The sequence below is a fragment of the Crocodylus siamensis genome, chromosome 4 (genome assembly GCF_052110815.1).
Source record: "Crocodylus siamensis isolate JL-2025a chromosome 4, ASM5211081v1, whole genome shotgun sequence".
Lineage (NCBI taxonomy): Eukaryota > Metazoa > Chordata > Crocodylia > Crocodylidae > Crocodylus > Crocodylus siamensis.
The window spans coordinates 67,943,895-67,958,965 of NC_143398.1; the positions used below are offsets into that span (position 1 = coordinate 67,943,895).

A 15,071-nucleotide genomic window follows, 5' to 3' on the forward strand; every position below is an offset into this window, starting at 1 on the left:
AATGAAGTCATGTATTTCTGTAGTTTGAAAATAATATTGTAGTAAACATTAATTCAGTACATGCCATGCAGGCTCTGTAACTGATGATGGATGTTCATTGCATTTTTCTGGCAGTTTAGAAAAAAAAAGGCTGAGTGTATTTTTTTTTTTAAATTGGGTGTTGAGGAAATCCTGTTGCTGTTAAAGTTGTATATTGTTAGCACTAAAAGTGACTGTATGGCAAGGAGAGGAACACAATTATAGTTACAGTAAAATGTTCTCTTCTTTAAAAGAGGGTCTTGGATAGATGTCATTTAAAATTTATATTTATTGCAAGAAATAATAGAACTATTTGTAGGAGCTGTTTTCCCAGGAGTTTAGGGGAAGAAGTAAAAATAAATGCAACTTGTATTATCTTCAGAATCATTCATTTGTAACAAGTGAAGTGAATGACAAAGCAAGCTGTTGGTTAAAAGAGGAGAATTTTGAGGAGCTATTGATTTCTTTGTCTGAATAACTTGTTATTTCTGTACCTAAAATTTCCTTCCTAATTTTGAGGTGTTAGAAATGCAGAAACAAAGGCATCAGTACTAGCAAAGAAATATGCCCTTGCATTTTTTTTAATTGATCTGTACAGCCATGCACTGTGGAATGATCACTTATTTGGCTGTCCTTTTATAGATAAGCTTGTGAGTTCCTTTCCAGTCTTGTTATATAATCAAACTTCTTCCTCAAGGCAGGGTCATCTCCAGCTAAACTAAACTGGAGACCTATGTGTCCTAACCTGCATTTGTATTTTTCACAACCTTTTTACATAACTGTTATATCAGTTCTTTAGAAACTGGAAGAACTTCCATAAGAAATTTGATGAGCCAGTAGTGTGCCCTTGTTGCCAAGAAGGCTAATGGCATACTGGTAGGAGTGTTGCGAACAGATCATGGGAAATAATTTATTCCCCTCTATTTTAGCACAGATGAGGCTGCATCTGGAGAACTGCGGACTTGAAGTCCCCTGTAGTTACCAGGCCCTGTGATACAGATGTTTTAGTTTTGCTGTATCCCTGTTTCTGTTGGTTGTTGGGTTGTTTGTTTTTGTTTAAAAGCCTCCTCTATTGCCTTCTCTTTATTTTAATGATCTAAGAAGACACCCACCACAGTACTTCCTTCGATGTTTTCCCCTTCCTCTCTTCAAGGAAAAGCTTTCAGTAAGTTTACCTCAAGCTTCATTTTCAAAACAAGTGTATATGTCTTTATAAGGTAGCAGCATCTCCCTCTTTTTTCCCTCTGTCCTATATGAGCTATAAGCATCCATAGCAATACACCAACTATCCCACCAACTCTGTTATCTAGGTTCTATTTATTTCTCATCCTTTTAGCATACAGGCATCTAAGTAATTAGCAGATTGCCCTACAAGTGGCGTTTTATGATTTCTCATGTTTCCCCTTATTTCTAGGCTTTTATCCACTTTGCCCTGTTTGCTTCTATCTGAAGATTGTGTTACTGCTGCCCATAAATCTCTCCATTTTTAAGTGGATCTTTTCTCTGCTTTACAACTTGGGAATGCTATCCCATTGTTGCTAAAGTCAAAACTCTGCAGGTGACACCTTTTTGTTTAGCCACTGTTCATTTCCAGGATAAATCTGTTTCTGTCTGGACTTCTAATTTTGCCTTGAAGAATAGAGGAGATGACCCTAAACTCTTGCCGCATTTGCTGTCAACCCCAGAGCCTTGTAGTCACTTTTGTTTTCAGACTTATACCTGGGACCCACGGAGATGAGCAGGGTGGAATAGCAGTAAGAGGGTCAGGCAAATCAGCCATGTTTTTCTTTCAAAGATTTTAAAATTAGTCAAGTAATACTATAGCAAATCCCCAAAGTAGCCTCATCTTGCCTAGGCCCAATGGTATGGTAACAGCATTTTTGGCTGTTTCAGAAATCTGTATAGAGAGACCAGGCTGCTTTTGAAATATGCTAAGGATTTAAAGGCATATATATTTCAGAGCAATTTGCCTCTAGCCCCAATTTCTGGAATGGTTGATAAATATACTCTGCAATTTTACATTTTGGTGTTGTTGAAGCCAATCTGATTCAACTAGTCAATGCATCAGACTTACTTGCTTTAACATTAAATTCGTAGCACACCACTTTAGTCCCACTTAACCATTCCTTGTGATTGGGTGACACATTAAGCCTGTCTCATAAAGCACAGTCTAGCTACATTTTTTTCACCGTCTGTTACCAGTTACACAAGTAATTCAGTGAAGGTTTATTCTAGATACAATAAGCAGTATTTCTTGCTGCATACAAAGACTTAACTTTAAGGCAAAAAAAATTACATGCATTTAAAGTTCCAGCCCCCCTGGTCTTTTATCTTGTTTGTGAGATGACAGTTTAATTGAGCAAAGGAAACTACTTGTATGGATCAATTTGGTTTAAGTTAAATTAAAATGGCAAAGGAGAATAAAAGTTGCCTTGACTGGCATTAGTATTGGTATATTTAACTTGGATAATTTCTGCATTTTATCTGATGTGTCTGTTGTGTCACATACTGCATGGCCATACTCTTGTGGATGTGTTCTCTTGGTTTATCTTGTGAATTATGGAGTGGATGTTTGCACACCTAACAGTACTAATATTTTGTGGACTTCATGGCACCTGGGTCGAAAATGTTTTGCTCTGAGTCTGCTGTCTGAGAGCAGGCATTGCTGTCACAAATAAAAAATACAAGTTATACTTGAGCCTGATCTCAGGTTGTGTCCATCCACTTGGATCTGTCTTTTAGCATAGGGTGCAGACTCTCCTTCTAGTTGCTGCTGACTACCAGGCTTTTCAAGAACTGAAGAGTTGCTGTAAGAGTGGCTAATTTTGTATTTTTTTTCTTATTTTTAGAGTTTTCTGTATCAAGAGAAATCTTGCCCTGATACTACTCCGAGAAACCTAAGCTTGTGATAGTTGTTCAGGGTAGAATTTCTGGTTAGGTTTCAAGGCGGACAAGGTTCTTTGGGTGAATCGGATATCTTTTATTAGACCAACTTAAATAGTTGGGGGGAAAAAAATAAGCAAGCTTTTAGGTTTAAAAACCCTTCGGCAGGCTGAGGAAGTTTCTGCAGTTGGTGTGTGCTCTTCCTGGATGGAATGAAAAGTAAAGAAGCCAGAGGCTGGGCTGGTATAAATACAAGATAAGCAGTCAGTGAAGATGTAAATTGAGGAGTCAGTGTGTGTGAGACAGGCTGGGTTGCAGGGAGAAGGGGGGTGAATAGCGGAGTTGCCGTTTAACTTAAACATTTTTTCCCCACTATTTAAATTGATTTAATAGAAAATTCACCCAAAGAATAGTCTCCCTATGTCCTTAAGACGAACACGGCTATAACCTACACCCCTGGTTAGTGATCAAGAAGCAGACCTTAGAACAAATTCAAAATAATTTTACCCTGAAACTTGAGCATGGGTTAGGATGTTTTATCATCCTATATTAGGATGAGGCAAGGTTTAGCTGAAGTTACGTGTCTGATACCAGACTGGAGATCTGGGAAGAACTAAAAGATCTTTTGGAAAATGTTAATTGTTTAGACTGAACTAAGTGACTTACTACCTGTGACTACAGTTGTTTTTCAAATATAAATGCATACACATACAATAATGATTGTGTGATATTTGATTCATCTTGCACTCTTGACTTGTATTTGCCCATTATCCTAGCTGCACTGAGAGCAGATCACAAAGCAGCTTGCTAAATAAATATTTCTTCCCACAAAGGCAGTGTTTTCCTGCACAACTACATGGAGACAAGCCCTAGAGGAGTAACAAGGTTTAAATCTGATACTGCATGATTCATCTCAGCTAAAGATTAAAATAGTTTGACGTTTGAGAACTCCTAGTCCTGTACTATTGGACCAGCTTTATTTGTTGTGCTGGCTTGATTTATTATTCCAGCTACTCATGCTTTCTGATGAAAATCTGCGACTTGTGACCAAAGGCAGCTCAAATAATCCTCTGGCTTCTTTCATTCCTGTTGCAGCACTAGAATCCTATTTAAATAGGATCATATCTTGAAATATTGATACATCTAGAAGTTAAAGATGGATCTTTGCCATTTTACTCAAACGGGAACCTAGGCCCGCTATCATTGTAGTAAATTTGCTAGCATTACTGAGTAGGGCCTGCCTCAGGCTTTGGCATACAGGAAGAGATCCTGGCTTTCCAAGGGAAATCTCATTATAGGCCTGCTCAGGATGGGATCCAAATTCAGTACCTTCAGTACCTCCAATGTTATCCATAAAGTACTAGGATTCATTGGCAGCTGCCCTTGGCAAAAAATCTGCTCTGGTTCATGGAAACAGGGGCAGGTGCGGGAGGGTTTTTTCAGAAGTTGAACTACTGTCCCTTTAAAAATAAATGAATAAATAATGCCTGCAGTAGCTTCTTCCCTTTGTTGTAGTATTGGAGCTTGTTCTGGGAGTGACCTTTCTCCATCATTTGCTTTGATTCCTGCTTTTTGCACTTGTCCATGCACATAGATGCGTAGGTCACAGCTGCTATGAGACTGAGACGGTTACTCCAGCAGCACGTAATTGCAAACAGGGTGCTTCTGGTCATGTACAGAAGTGCCATCTGGTCAGCATGACCCCAGCGCAGTAGAGGACCCAGGTAAACAGTCCGGATGTTCCAGGATAAACAGTTGGAAGACCGTCAGGAAAGTTAATTGAAACCAAGGCTGTGACCATGGGTTTTTTGTTGGGTTTTTGTTTTTTCCCCCTGGACTAGCTCAATCTGGAAGTGATTTAATGCACTTTCAAGGAGACTAGAAACCAGTGTCATACAGGTAGAAAAGGAAACAGAACTCATGGTAGAGGTTCTCTCTTTTGTTAGACCAACTAGATATTTGCAAAACAAAAAATCTTTAATTGCAAGCATCTTGCAATTAAAGACTCTTTTTTGCAAACATCTAGTTGGTCTAATAAAAGAGAGAACCTCTACCATGAGTTCTGTTTCCTTTTGCCTCTAGACCAATACAGCTACAACGGGGATACCTGACACATGCAGATACAAGGCATTTTAACACCCTTCTCCCAAGTTAATTGCAAATACTGTTTCTTCCTTGCATAGGTAAACCCTCAGACAAAACAGACCAAAAGAATCGCAATGCCTGAACACTCAAGGAAAGGAGCAGAGATCACAAGCACACAGACCCCTTCATACAGAAAAGGCAACACTCCTTCCATTTATTTCTTTAAACTAATGAAACAGTTGCAGCCAGTTCACAGGTTTGCCAAAGACATTTTTGGGGGGGAGGGGAGGGTTAAAAAAACAATTTGTTTCACAAACAGATGCAATCCATGTCCCTCTGCTGGAAGCACTTGAAGACTAGCCCTGCTCCCCCCTCATTGAATAAATAGTGGCCCTATTGCATGAGAACTAGCCAGCTCCCAATCCAGACTTTAATGAGACAGCAAGTACTAACAGTCTGTATTTCCCAGATAATTCCCTTAAGAATGTAAGTGACATTAAACAGTCACTGCCAGGCACTGAATCCAGCCTTTTATGGAAAGTCCCTGTTGGGCTTTACATACTGTGCTGTTCAGACTGCTTGTGCATCACATGTGTTCAGTGCAGCTCTTCCAGCCTAGTGAAATCCCCTTAGAAAGTCAAGGCCTCATCACAGAAGGTGCTGTACATCCAAAAAGCTGCCTCTACCAGCATTTGAAGCTGTTGCTGCATCCCATTCCCAGTCAGGAGGGTATTACCCGTGGCACAGATGGTTCAAGGTCCCCTGGTCAGGCTTCCCCCACCCCCCATACCTGAGGGCATAGAGTTGCTGCACCCTACCTAACAGAAGGCACTGTCAGCGATCCCTCGATTTGAGGACAATCTCTACACCGCTCACTGGGTGGGTCTTGAGGTGACTGACCAGTCCATTCCTTGAGCCACAGACCCAGTGGCAGAAGTTGCAGGTCTTTCCACAGGGGCAAATAGGCTGCAGGCTGGGATTCTTCTCCTCTTCCTTCCTCCGCTCCTCCTCCTGGCTTTGAGGGCAAGAGGCTTTGCCGCTTGGTTGAAGTTGCAGCACCACTGGAGGCAGTCAGCAGCCAGCTCCTTTTCCGCTCTGGATGCCAGCACCTGTTTTCCTGAGGTCTGCCTCCGACGTGCCTGTGTAGCATTTCTGCTGGCTGTCGCATGGTCTGGGACTGTTATTACTACACCTACCCCCGTCCTCGCCCCTCCCGCAGTGCCCTTGCAAGAGCCTGCAGGCACCCAGCTGCGGATCACTGCTTTGTGCCGCATGGAAAGCAAGGGCCGGGCCCCCGGCCGCTCGGGGTGCAGCCCACATGCCTCAGGTAGGCTGGGGGCCCAGTGGAACGGGGCTAGCCAATCGCATGTGGAGCTCCTACAGGCTTGGGTGCCCTCTGGGCAGAGCCCCCGGAAGGCGGTTAACCAATGGCGCCTCGAGTTGCTTTGGTGGGCTCCACACCCATTGAGCAGAAGCCTGTGGAAGGTGATTAATCAATGGCGCCTCGAGTTCCCTTGGTGCCTGAGGCGGGCTCCGCGCCCATTGGGCAGAAGGCACTTAGGCAATCCCAAGAGCTTGGGGGCGCGGAGCCCGCGGAAGGGGCTGCCAGCACCCGCCTCAAGCCGCCGCCTCAGCGTCGGTGGTGGCCGCGCCTCCCCCTCCCTCCACGCACGACCTCGGCTGCGGGGCGGCGGGCTCCGGGCCCGGCAGGGCGCGGCGCACGGGCTCGGGGCTGTCGTCCGCCCAGCGGCCGACGCGGCGCACGCCAGACCGCACGCGGGGGGCGTTGCGGCAGGGGTTGTGGTCGTAGATGACGAGCTTGAGGGCGGGCAGGTGCTCCAGGCTGGGGAAGGCGCGGATGGCGTTGCGATCCACGTCGATGACCTCGAGCAGCGGCATGCGCAGCAGCACGGGCGGGAAGGCGGGCAGCTGGTTGTCCGCGAGCCAGATGGAGCGCAGGCGGCGCAGCGCGCTTAGGCGGGCGGGCAGGGCGCGCAGCGCGTTGGAGCCGGCGTGCAGGGCGCGCAGCAGGCGCAGGTCGCAGACCGCGGCGGGCAGGCGGCTCAGCCGGTTGGCGTCGAGCCACAGCGTGCGCAGGTTCTGCAGGCGGCGCAGGTCGCGCGGCAGGTCGCGGAGCCGGTTGTTGCCCAGGTAGAGCGTGCAGAGGCGGCGCAGCGCGCACACGGCGCCCGGCAGCGCGCGGAACTCGTTGAAGTCCAGCGCCAGCAGCTGCAGGTGCTGCAGCCGCTCCAGCTCGGGCGGCAGCTGGCTCAGGCGGTTGTCGCTCAGGTACAGCTTCACCAGCGCCCCGAAGGCGCAGACGCGCAGGGGCAGGCGCCGCAGCTGCCGCCCGCTCAGCTCCACCACCTTGTCCGCCGGCATCTCGTCCAGCGCCGGCAGCACGCAGCGCTGGCACGGCTCGCACGGCAGCAGCGCCGCCAGGGCTCGCAGGCTGTTGCCCATGCCGGGGCCGGGGCCGGGGCCGCGGGACGAGCGCGACTGCGGCTGGGTCCTGCCGCTCGCGCGCTGCCCGCCGGCATTTCCTGCCGCCCCTTATAGCGCTCTGTTTACATGGCACCCGCCACCCGTCTCGAGAGCCCTGAAATGTTTCTGATAAGGGCCTGAGTGTGTGGGGATGGCAAGGACGAGCGGCCCGACACCGAGAGCAGGTCGTGTGTGCAGGCACGCACTCGCATGCCTGTCCAGCAGAGCACACGCACACATGCAAAGGCACACGCACACATGCTTGTCCAGAAACATGCACGCACTCACACTTGTCCAGAAAGACATACTCGCTTGCGGATGCATGCATGCATGCGTGCACACACATGCTTGCCCAAAAACACACACATACATACATGCTTGCCCAGAAAGACAGACACATGCACACATACAAGCACACAAATATGCAGCAAGATGTGCTTGCCCAGAAAAGGCACATGAACACACATGCATGCATTTACCAAGAGATGCATGCACGTAAGCACACTCGCACACACGCTTGCCCTGGAAGAGATTCACGCGCACGTTTCCCCAGACACGCGCATGCACACACTCATATATGCTTCCCCAGAGAGAGTGAGAGACACGCACGTGCATGCACACACACACGCTTGGCCACAAAGGACTCTTTCCCTCGCAGCCGAGACTGGAAAAGTTCTAAACTTCCATTAAATGGGATGCAAAACCGCCCCCCGAGTGTCCCCCTTTTCCAGCTGGGCTGCCTGTGTGGTCACTACCCACCAGGAGGATTGGGTCAGGAAAGTAAACGTTGCTAAAGAATGGCAATTTAACTTAATAGTAAGCCAAACAGTTTAAACTTGGAGCCGAACAAGCGGAAACATCAGATATAAGTCGATTGTTGTTTAAAATATCTGTCAAGACTCCACTGACTTTCCAGATGAGTGCCACTTTTATGGAGTTACTTTGTAAGGTGCCAAACACATATTTTAAGAGTGTAACCTACCACCCGCTACTTATCTCAAACTTTTAACACACATACTTGGCAAAGCGCTATCGTTAGGCGCTCTAGTATTTACTGTCTTAATTTAACAGCATTTACTATAGCTGCTGGCACTTTTAGCCTCAAGGAGCTTTTTCACTCAACTGCATTGTCCACATACTTTCTGAATTTCGGTATCATGTATTCACCAGCTCAACCTGCTGAGGGGCGCTTCTGTGCCACTTCTGACTGTGCTGCTGCACTTCCAGTGTCCCTGCTACTGACTCCCCTTTCCTCTGACACATGACTTTATATACTTCAATCGGTGGCAATGTTTTCCCTCATTGAAAGGTAACTCTATAAATGTGGAATGTCTGGAACATATTGCTATTGTTTTCAGTAAGGATCGGGATAGTCAACCTACAGGAGCGACATGGTTGCTGTCTGGAGCAACTTACTGTGTGGGGCAGGGGGAGGAAAAGACAAAGCTAATAATATAAGGCAAAAGAGAGAATTAGCCAGTTAAGTTGATCTCATGGTCATTGGTTACTGGTCACAACCTGTGCTCAGCTTCTGGAGCAGACAGTAGAACACCAGATTCAACATACTGGGCTGTGCAGTCAGGCTCCCATTAGTCACAATTTGGTAATCATAAGAAAAGTAGGGCTGGAAAGGACCTCTGAAGGTCATCTAGTCCAGCCCTCTGCTCAAGGCAGAATGATCCCGTTCATTCCAGACATATGTTTGTCTAACCTGCTCTTAAAAACTTCCAAGAATGGAGATTCCACAACCTCTCTAGGTAATCAGTCCCAATATTTAACCACCCTCATAGTGAAAAGGTTCTTCCTATACTATACGTCTGAAATTTCCCCTGCTGCAATTTAAGACTATTACTGCTTGTTCTGTGTCTGCAACCACAGAAAATAGTCTTTCAACATCCCCTTTTTTTTGTTGCTCTGCTGTACCCTATCTACAGTTGCCCACATCTTTCTTGCAGTGCAGTGCCCAAAACTGGATACAGTACTCCAGGTGAGGCTTCTCTAGTGCAAAATAGAAAGGAAGAATCACTTCCCTTAATTTTCACCTGATGCTCCTGTTAATACAGCCCAGTGTGCAATTATTGTTTTTTTAACCAGCACACTTGGCTCATATTTGACTTATGGTCCATTGTAACCCCTAGATCCTTTTCTACAGTACTGCAGCCTCGCCAGTCATTTCCCCAGTAATGCAAAGTTGTAAATGATATGGTCACTCAAAAACAAAGTGGAGAAATGTGGGCTACATAAAGCTATTACAAGGCAGATAGATAACTGGCTCAATAGCCACAAGTAAAGGGTAATTAGTAATGGGTCCATGTCAGAATGGCAGTTTTCAAGTGGAGACCCACAGGGATCTGTCCTAGGCCCTGTGCTGTTCAACATGTTTATTAACAAGTTTGCAAGACAACCTAAAACTGGGAAGGATTGTGAACACATTGGAGGATGCAAGTAAAATTCATAAGGATCTCAATAGATTGGAAAGTTGGGCTAGAGCTAACAGGATGAAGTTCCACTTGGACAAATGCAAGGTGCTACACCTTGGGAGGAATAATAAAAAACACACATATAAAATTGGTGACAATCTGACTGGATGGCAGCACTATGGTAGAGGACTTGGGAGTCTTGGTATTGCTGTATTTGGCATCAGGAAGGAATTTTACCCCATGCTCAGATTGGTACAGACTGTGGGATTTTTGCCTTCCTCTGCAGAGAGCTTCTTCTACCTGGCAGCTCTTGAGCATATATTAACAACATTTCGTAGAAGCAGGACGTTGGCTGCTGCGGTTCCCCCGCTTTACCTGTGGCAAATTAGGGTATTAGGTCTGTGTTGTGTCAGGGTTGACAGTATTATGCAGAGTTTAAATTGTGAATTGTACAGGATCGTTTGGATAGGGATAGTCCTGCCTCAGGCATGGAGTTGGACTGCATGACTTCTGGAGGTCACTTCCAGTCCTATTTCTCTATCACTCTAAGTGTATAGACCAGGGTTGTCCAACTGGTGGCCCACTGGCTACATGCAAACCATAAGGCATTAAGTTGTGACCTCTTGGCTTCTGCCTGGACACTGTTTATGCCATTGCCCTCCAGGATCCCCTTCTCTGACTTTCACTGTATGAGCCTGTTCCAGGGGCCAGGGTTGTGTGGTGCAGCATGGTCCAAGGAACTGAGGGTGAGCCTGGGGCCATATGCATGGTGTAACAGGGGTGTATGCATGGTGCAGTGGGGAGCAGGGGCAGTATGTACAGTGCAGCAGTAAGGGCAGGGGGTGGGCCCACATGGGCAGGGGGTGCAGCAGTGGGAGGAGGGTGTGGTGCACAGTGTGGTGGCTGGGTGTGGGTGACATCCACATAGCATGTGGCCGGGGGTGGCCAATGGCTTGCCCTGGAGCAGCTTGTGGGTGTGCAGCCCCTGCTGGTACAGCTCAGGGGATGTTTGGCCGCAGCTGCTTAGAAGTTGGGCAGCCTTTGTATAGACGGTCCCAAATCATCTGACAGCCAATGCAGTTACTTGTTCTCATGTCCTAGAATAAGTGGGTTTGTAGGAAGGAATCTGAATGAGAATGCATTGACCTGGTAGTCTAGTTCTTGAGGGGTATATACAAATAACATTATGAAAGGGGGTGTTGAGACATTTATGTGCCATGCAAACAAATGGCACCTGGCATTACTGCAAGAGCAGAATGGATATAGGTCATGGGTGGGCAAAATCTGGTCTGTGGGCTGGATGCAGCCTGCCAGGTCATTCTATCCAACTTGTGGGGCCCCTAAAAATTTTAGAAAATTAATATTTAGCTGTCCCTAGCTGCCTATCATGTGGCCCTCAATGGCTTGCCAAAAATCAGTAAGCGGCCCTCTGCCTGAAATAATTGCCCGCCCCGATATAGGCTGATCTGAGGTTTAGGGCTTATAAACTGGGTTGGGCATAATTATCAGGCCTTGAAGGTAAGGATATTATTTCAGGTGTCTGTGGATTTCATGGAAAAATCAGTGTTGAAAGCACTATCCCTAATTAGCTTTACAATGAGAAAACATATAAAGGTATTGTGCATATGACATGACCCCAGGACCCTCGAGCTTCTACTGATGTAGCAATTCCACTTTTGGTAATGTAGTACCATGTAGTACTCCAGAGAAACTGTGTAAATAGTGTGCCTTGTCCATTTGATTTCATGTGTTCTCTCGCAGTGATTACCATAGAAAATTTAGAGATTTAGATTTTACAGAAATTTATTTTAAATGTTTTGTATGCATTAGAGACTAATGTTAGGATATATTTTTCAGTTTTATGAAATTCCAATTTTCATGAGAACACTTTTGAGTTTTTCAAAAATTGTTTTACTTCACTCATATCTATCAAAGAACTATATGCATTGTTATGAGCTAATGATAGTTTGATTATAGAGAATACATCCATGATGTAGGTATTTACCAAAATAAACATTTTCAGGTATCACAGTAATCTGTGTGGTCCATAAACTTAGGTAAAAGTGTATAAGTATGTTAATATTAAGACATGTTTGGTTATGAATAGAGTTTGTGTGAAGTATGGCAGTCCAGTTATTAATGTATTGTAGGGGAAAGATAAGATTTACTTACATTTTTGTATGAGCAGCTTTGCATGGCTATAAGAGATTACGTATTTGTAGATCATATTTTTTCTTTTAGGTTTTAACTACCTTTTGGGGTTATAGTTTAATCATTATTCTAGCTTATCAAAAAAAGTCACAATGACCTTTTGTTGCTGCATTTTGTGTTTTGCTGGCAAAACTAAAGTCTGTTTGGAATGAGCCAGTGAGATCAGGGGATTTGACAAAAAACCAACAAGGGAGCTTCAGCAATATAATGCAAAGGCTTGATTTATACAAGTAGCAGTGATGAGCGGAGGAGCTGAAGGTGTGAAGTACTGACCAACAAAATTACCTAACATAATACGCTAAAAGTTGCATTTTTATATTTTAGATTTCAGTCTTATTGGCCCTGATACTTTTTTGGATTTTCCATATACTGGGGTCAACAAACTTAGACTTCATTTCAGGGTGAGGACAGCGATAGTTGCAGTTTTGTTGAGGTTTTTATCTGTTCATGTATAATCAAGTGGCCTTAGCTGACAAAAATTACATGTTAAAGCAGAACAGTTAACATTCTTTGTTACCATGTTTCTTATGTTCCACTAGCGTTAGGAATGAATGCTTGCTTGTATATGTTTCCAATGAATCTGATGGAAAGCTAGAGTCCTTTAAAATGATGTGTACTAGTAAACAGGAAAATGGGGCTTTATCTGTGTTCTTTGCTTTGCTTTATTTTAAAAGCAGTGAGGATAGTTTTGTTACTGCTCGCTTCAGAAGGCAGCGTTTGGCTGTGTGACTTCAGCCATCTGTGAAGAACAAGATAGCGTGTGGGAGACGCTGTTCTCTAGGAAACCATGAAAAAGATCAGTGAGGGAAAGTGTCACGTTCCTGGTATGTGCGACTCCTGGTTAGACTTAGCTGCCTGAAAGACTGTATTTCCCTCTGGCCTCCCATGAGTGTCCAACTGGGATTTAGGGCTTGTGCATGTTGGAGGTGGAATTTCAAAGGGGCTGGATGGAGACTAGAACTCACTGCTACATGAGGTAAAAATACTACTGATCCCACTGAGTTCAAAACTAAATACAAAATTCATGTCTATAATTAAGGTTTTCTGGAAGAAGTTCTATATGTACGCAGTTACTAACCAGATATTTCCCCCACAGGCTAGTGCTTGGGGGAGGGAAGGGAGGAAGAAAGAGAGAAAGTTAGTTTTCATTTCTAACTTAAAGTACTTGAGAAGTCCTATCCAGAGAGACAGTTGCACAGATTGGTGAAAGCTCAGCCCAGCATACCTTTTAAGTCATGAAAGACTGTAGTTCAATAAATAGGCATTTCAACAGGCCTAGTTTGTATGAATAATACCAAGGGAATTATTCTTTGAACACACTGGAGAGTGCTGTCTTTATGATCTGGTAACTAATACAGCTAAATTAGTTGAAACCTGTTGTGTAGTTGCATTAACAAAGAGCAGTGGCAGTGTTACAGTAATACGGTTTATTTAGTAGGTTAATTTAAATGTATATTAGTCTAACAGCATTCACACTACGAGTTACACAACTGAACTATATCTGCTTCTAAATCCATGTAGTTAAACCAGTATAAAAGCTGAGTGCAGATAAATTCATGGGCCGCGTCCAGACAAGCACAGCCGTGCAGTATGTGGTGCTGTGACCACGTGTGTGGTGCCACATACTGCATATTCAGATGTTCTCTGCGCTGCAAGGGAGTGCTGCCCATGTCCATGCTGGTTTTTTTCCCCGTGTTTTTTCTTTTTGACCCCTGGTTATCCAGGGGTCAAAAAAAACCAGCAGGAAAAAAACCCGAGCAGCACATGCATGGTAGCATGCACTGCTCAAAAGCAGAGCTGGGCCACCCAGAGCTGTGCTGCAGTTGCCAGCCAGGCTCTGTGCAGCAGAATCACTGCTGCCACAGCCCTTGGAGGCCCCCAGGACCCCAAATAAGGCTGCATTGCCAGCCTCTCTTACCCCACAAGGGTAACTTGCCACTTGTCAAAGCAAGTGTGGCACAGGCATTCCCTGGGGACAAGTGGTGGCGCAAGGTGTGCTGCCGCTACTTGTCCCTGGGGGACCAAACATCCATGTCACGTCTGGACACGGCCATGGTGACCATTATATCAACTGTGGGGAGTAAGTTCCAAACACTTGTGACTGTTCCACTTCTTTTGGTTTTCCATAAAGATAAGATATATGAGGTTGGCAAAAGTCACAGCAGTTTATTTTAAATACAAGTTAGGCTCATGCCATAGACTTTTAATAGTGTGTAATTGGTGTTTCAGCCATTTTCCTATGTACTGTAACTTTTTAGTTTTGTTTACTGGCCTATTAAAATTGAATCATATGATAACCTCTCTTCTTATACATTCATTCTTTGTTATAAAATTTCCATCTTTGGTCTCTGTTCAAAAGTCGATTATTCCTTTATTTTAAAATCACCTTCTTGCTGAGATCAACTTATTATTTAGTTTATGTTGAGTCAAGAGACTGAGGAAAAGTGGAAGATTACAAATATCTTGTTGGAAGACGCAGAAAAACCTTCATTAAAGAAGTCTTGACAAAAGAAGACCATTGGCTATTAATGCACTATGTTTTAAGCTATGTTTTTTTGGACTAATGATTTCCACATCAGCTCTCACATAAATAGCATATCTGCTGGCTTAGTTTTAGATAGGGCGTTAATCTTTAGTTGTTAGCAGATGACTTGTCACAACACACTCAAAAACCTATGTGTTACATCCTTCTGGGACATCTCCATATCAAAAACCATGCTATTGTATATTATGGCAGATGTATTTGTCATAAGTGCTTTATGTATATGTGTCATCTATGCATTTCAACTTTCTTTTTTACTGACCAATCCAGAAAAATCCTCAAAGCTGGTATTTTCCTTTCTTCTTCTTTACCTTAACACACATAATGTCCATTAATACACACCTGTTAGCAGAGGCTGTTCCCTTGGCAGATGTGGTTTAATATCTTTGATGGATGTCAATAATTACCAAGCTTAGAACACATTAATA

At 44.6% G+C, this 15,071-nt stretch overlaps 1 protein-coding gene across 1 annotated transcript; it reads right to left on the reverse strand.

Annotated features, from left to right (window-relative positions):
- Positions 1 to 5,045: 5,045 nt before the first annotated feature.
- Positions 5,046 to 7,492, reverse strand: LRRC10 (leucine rich repeat containing 10). Its single transcript, XM_090041010.1, has one exon. The coding sequence runs from the start codon at positions 7,447 to 7,449 to the stop codon at positions 6,604 to 6,606; it is 846 nt and encodes a 281-aa protein (XP_089897136.1). The 5' UTR covers positions 7,450 to 7,492; the 3' UTR covers positions 5,046 to 6,603.
- Between the last annotated feature and the right edge of the window lie 7,579 nt (positions 7,493 to 15,071).

Coding starts and splice junctions, on each gene's coding strand:
- LRRC10 (XM_090041010.1), bottom strand. CDS start 7,449: ATGGGCAACAGCCTGCGAGCCCTGGCGGCGCTGCTGCCGTGCGAGCCG.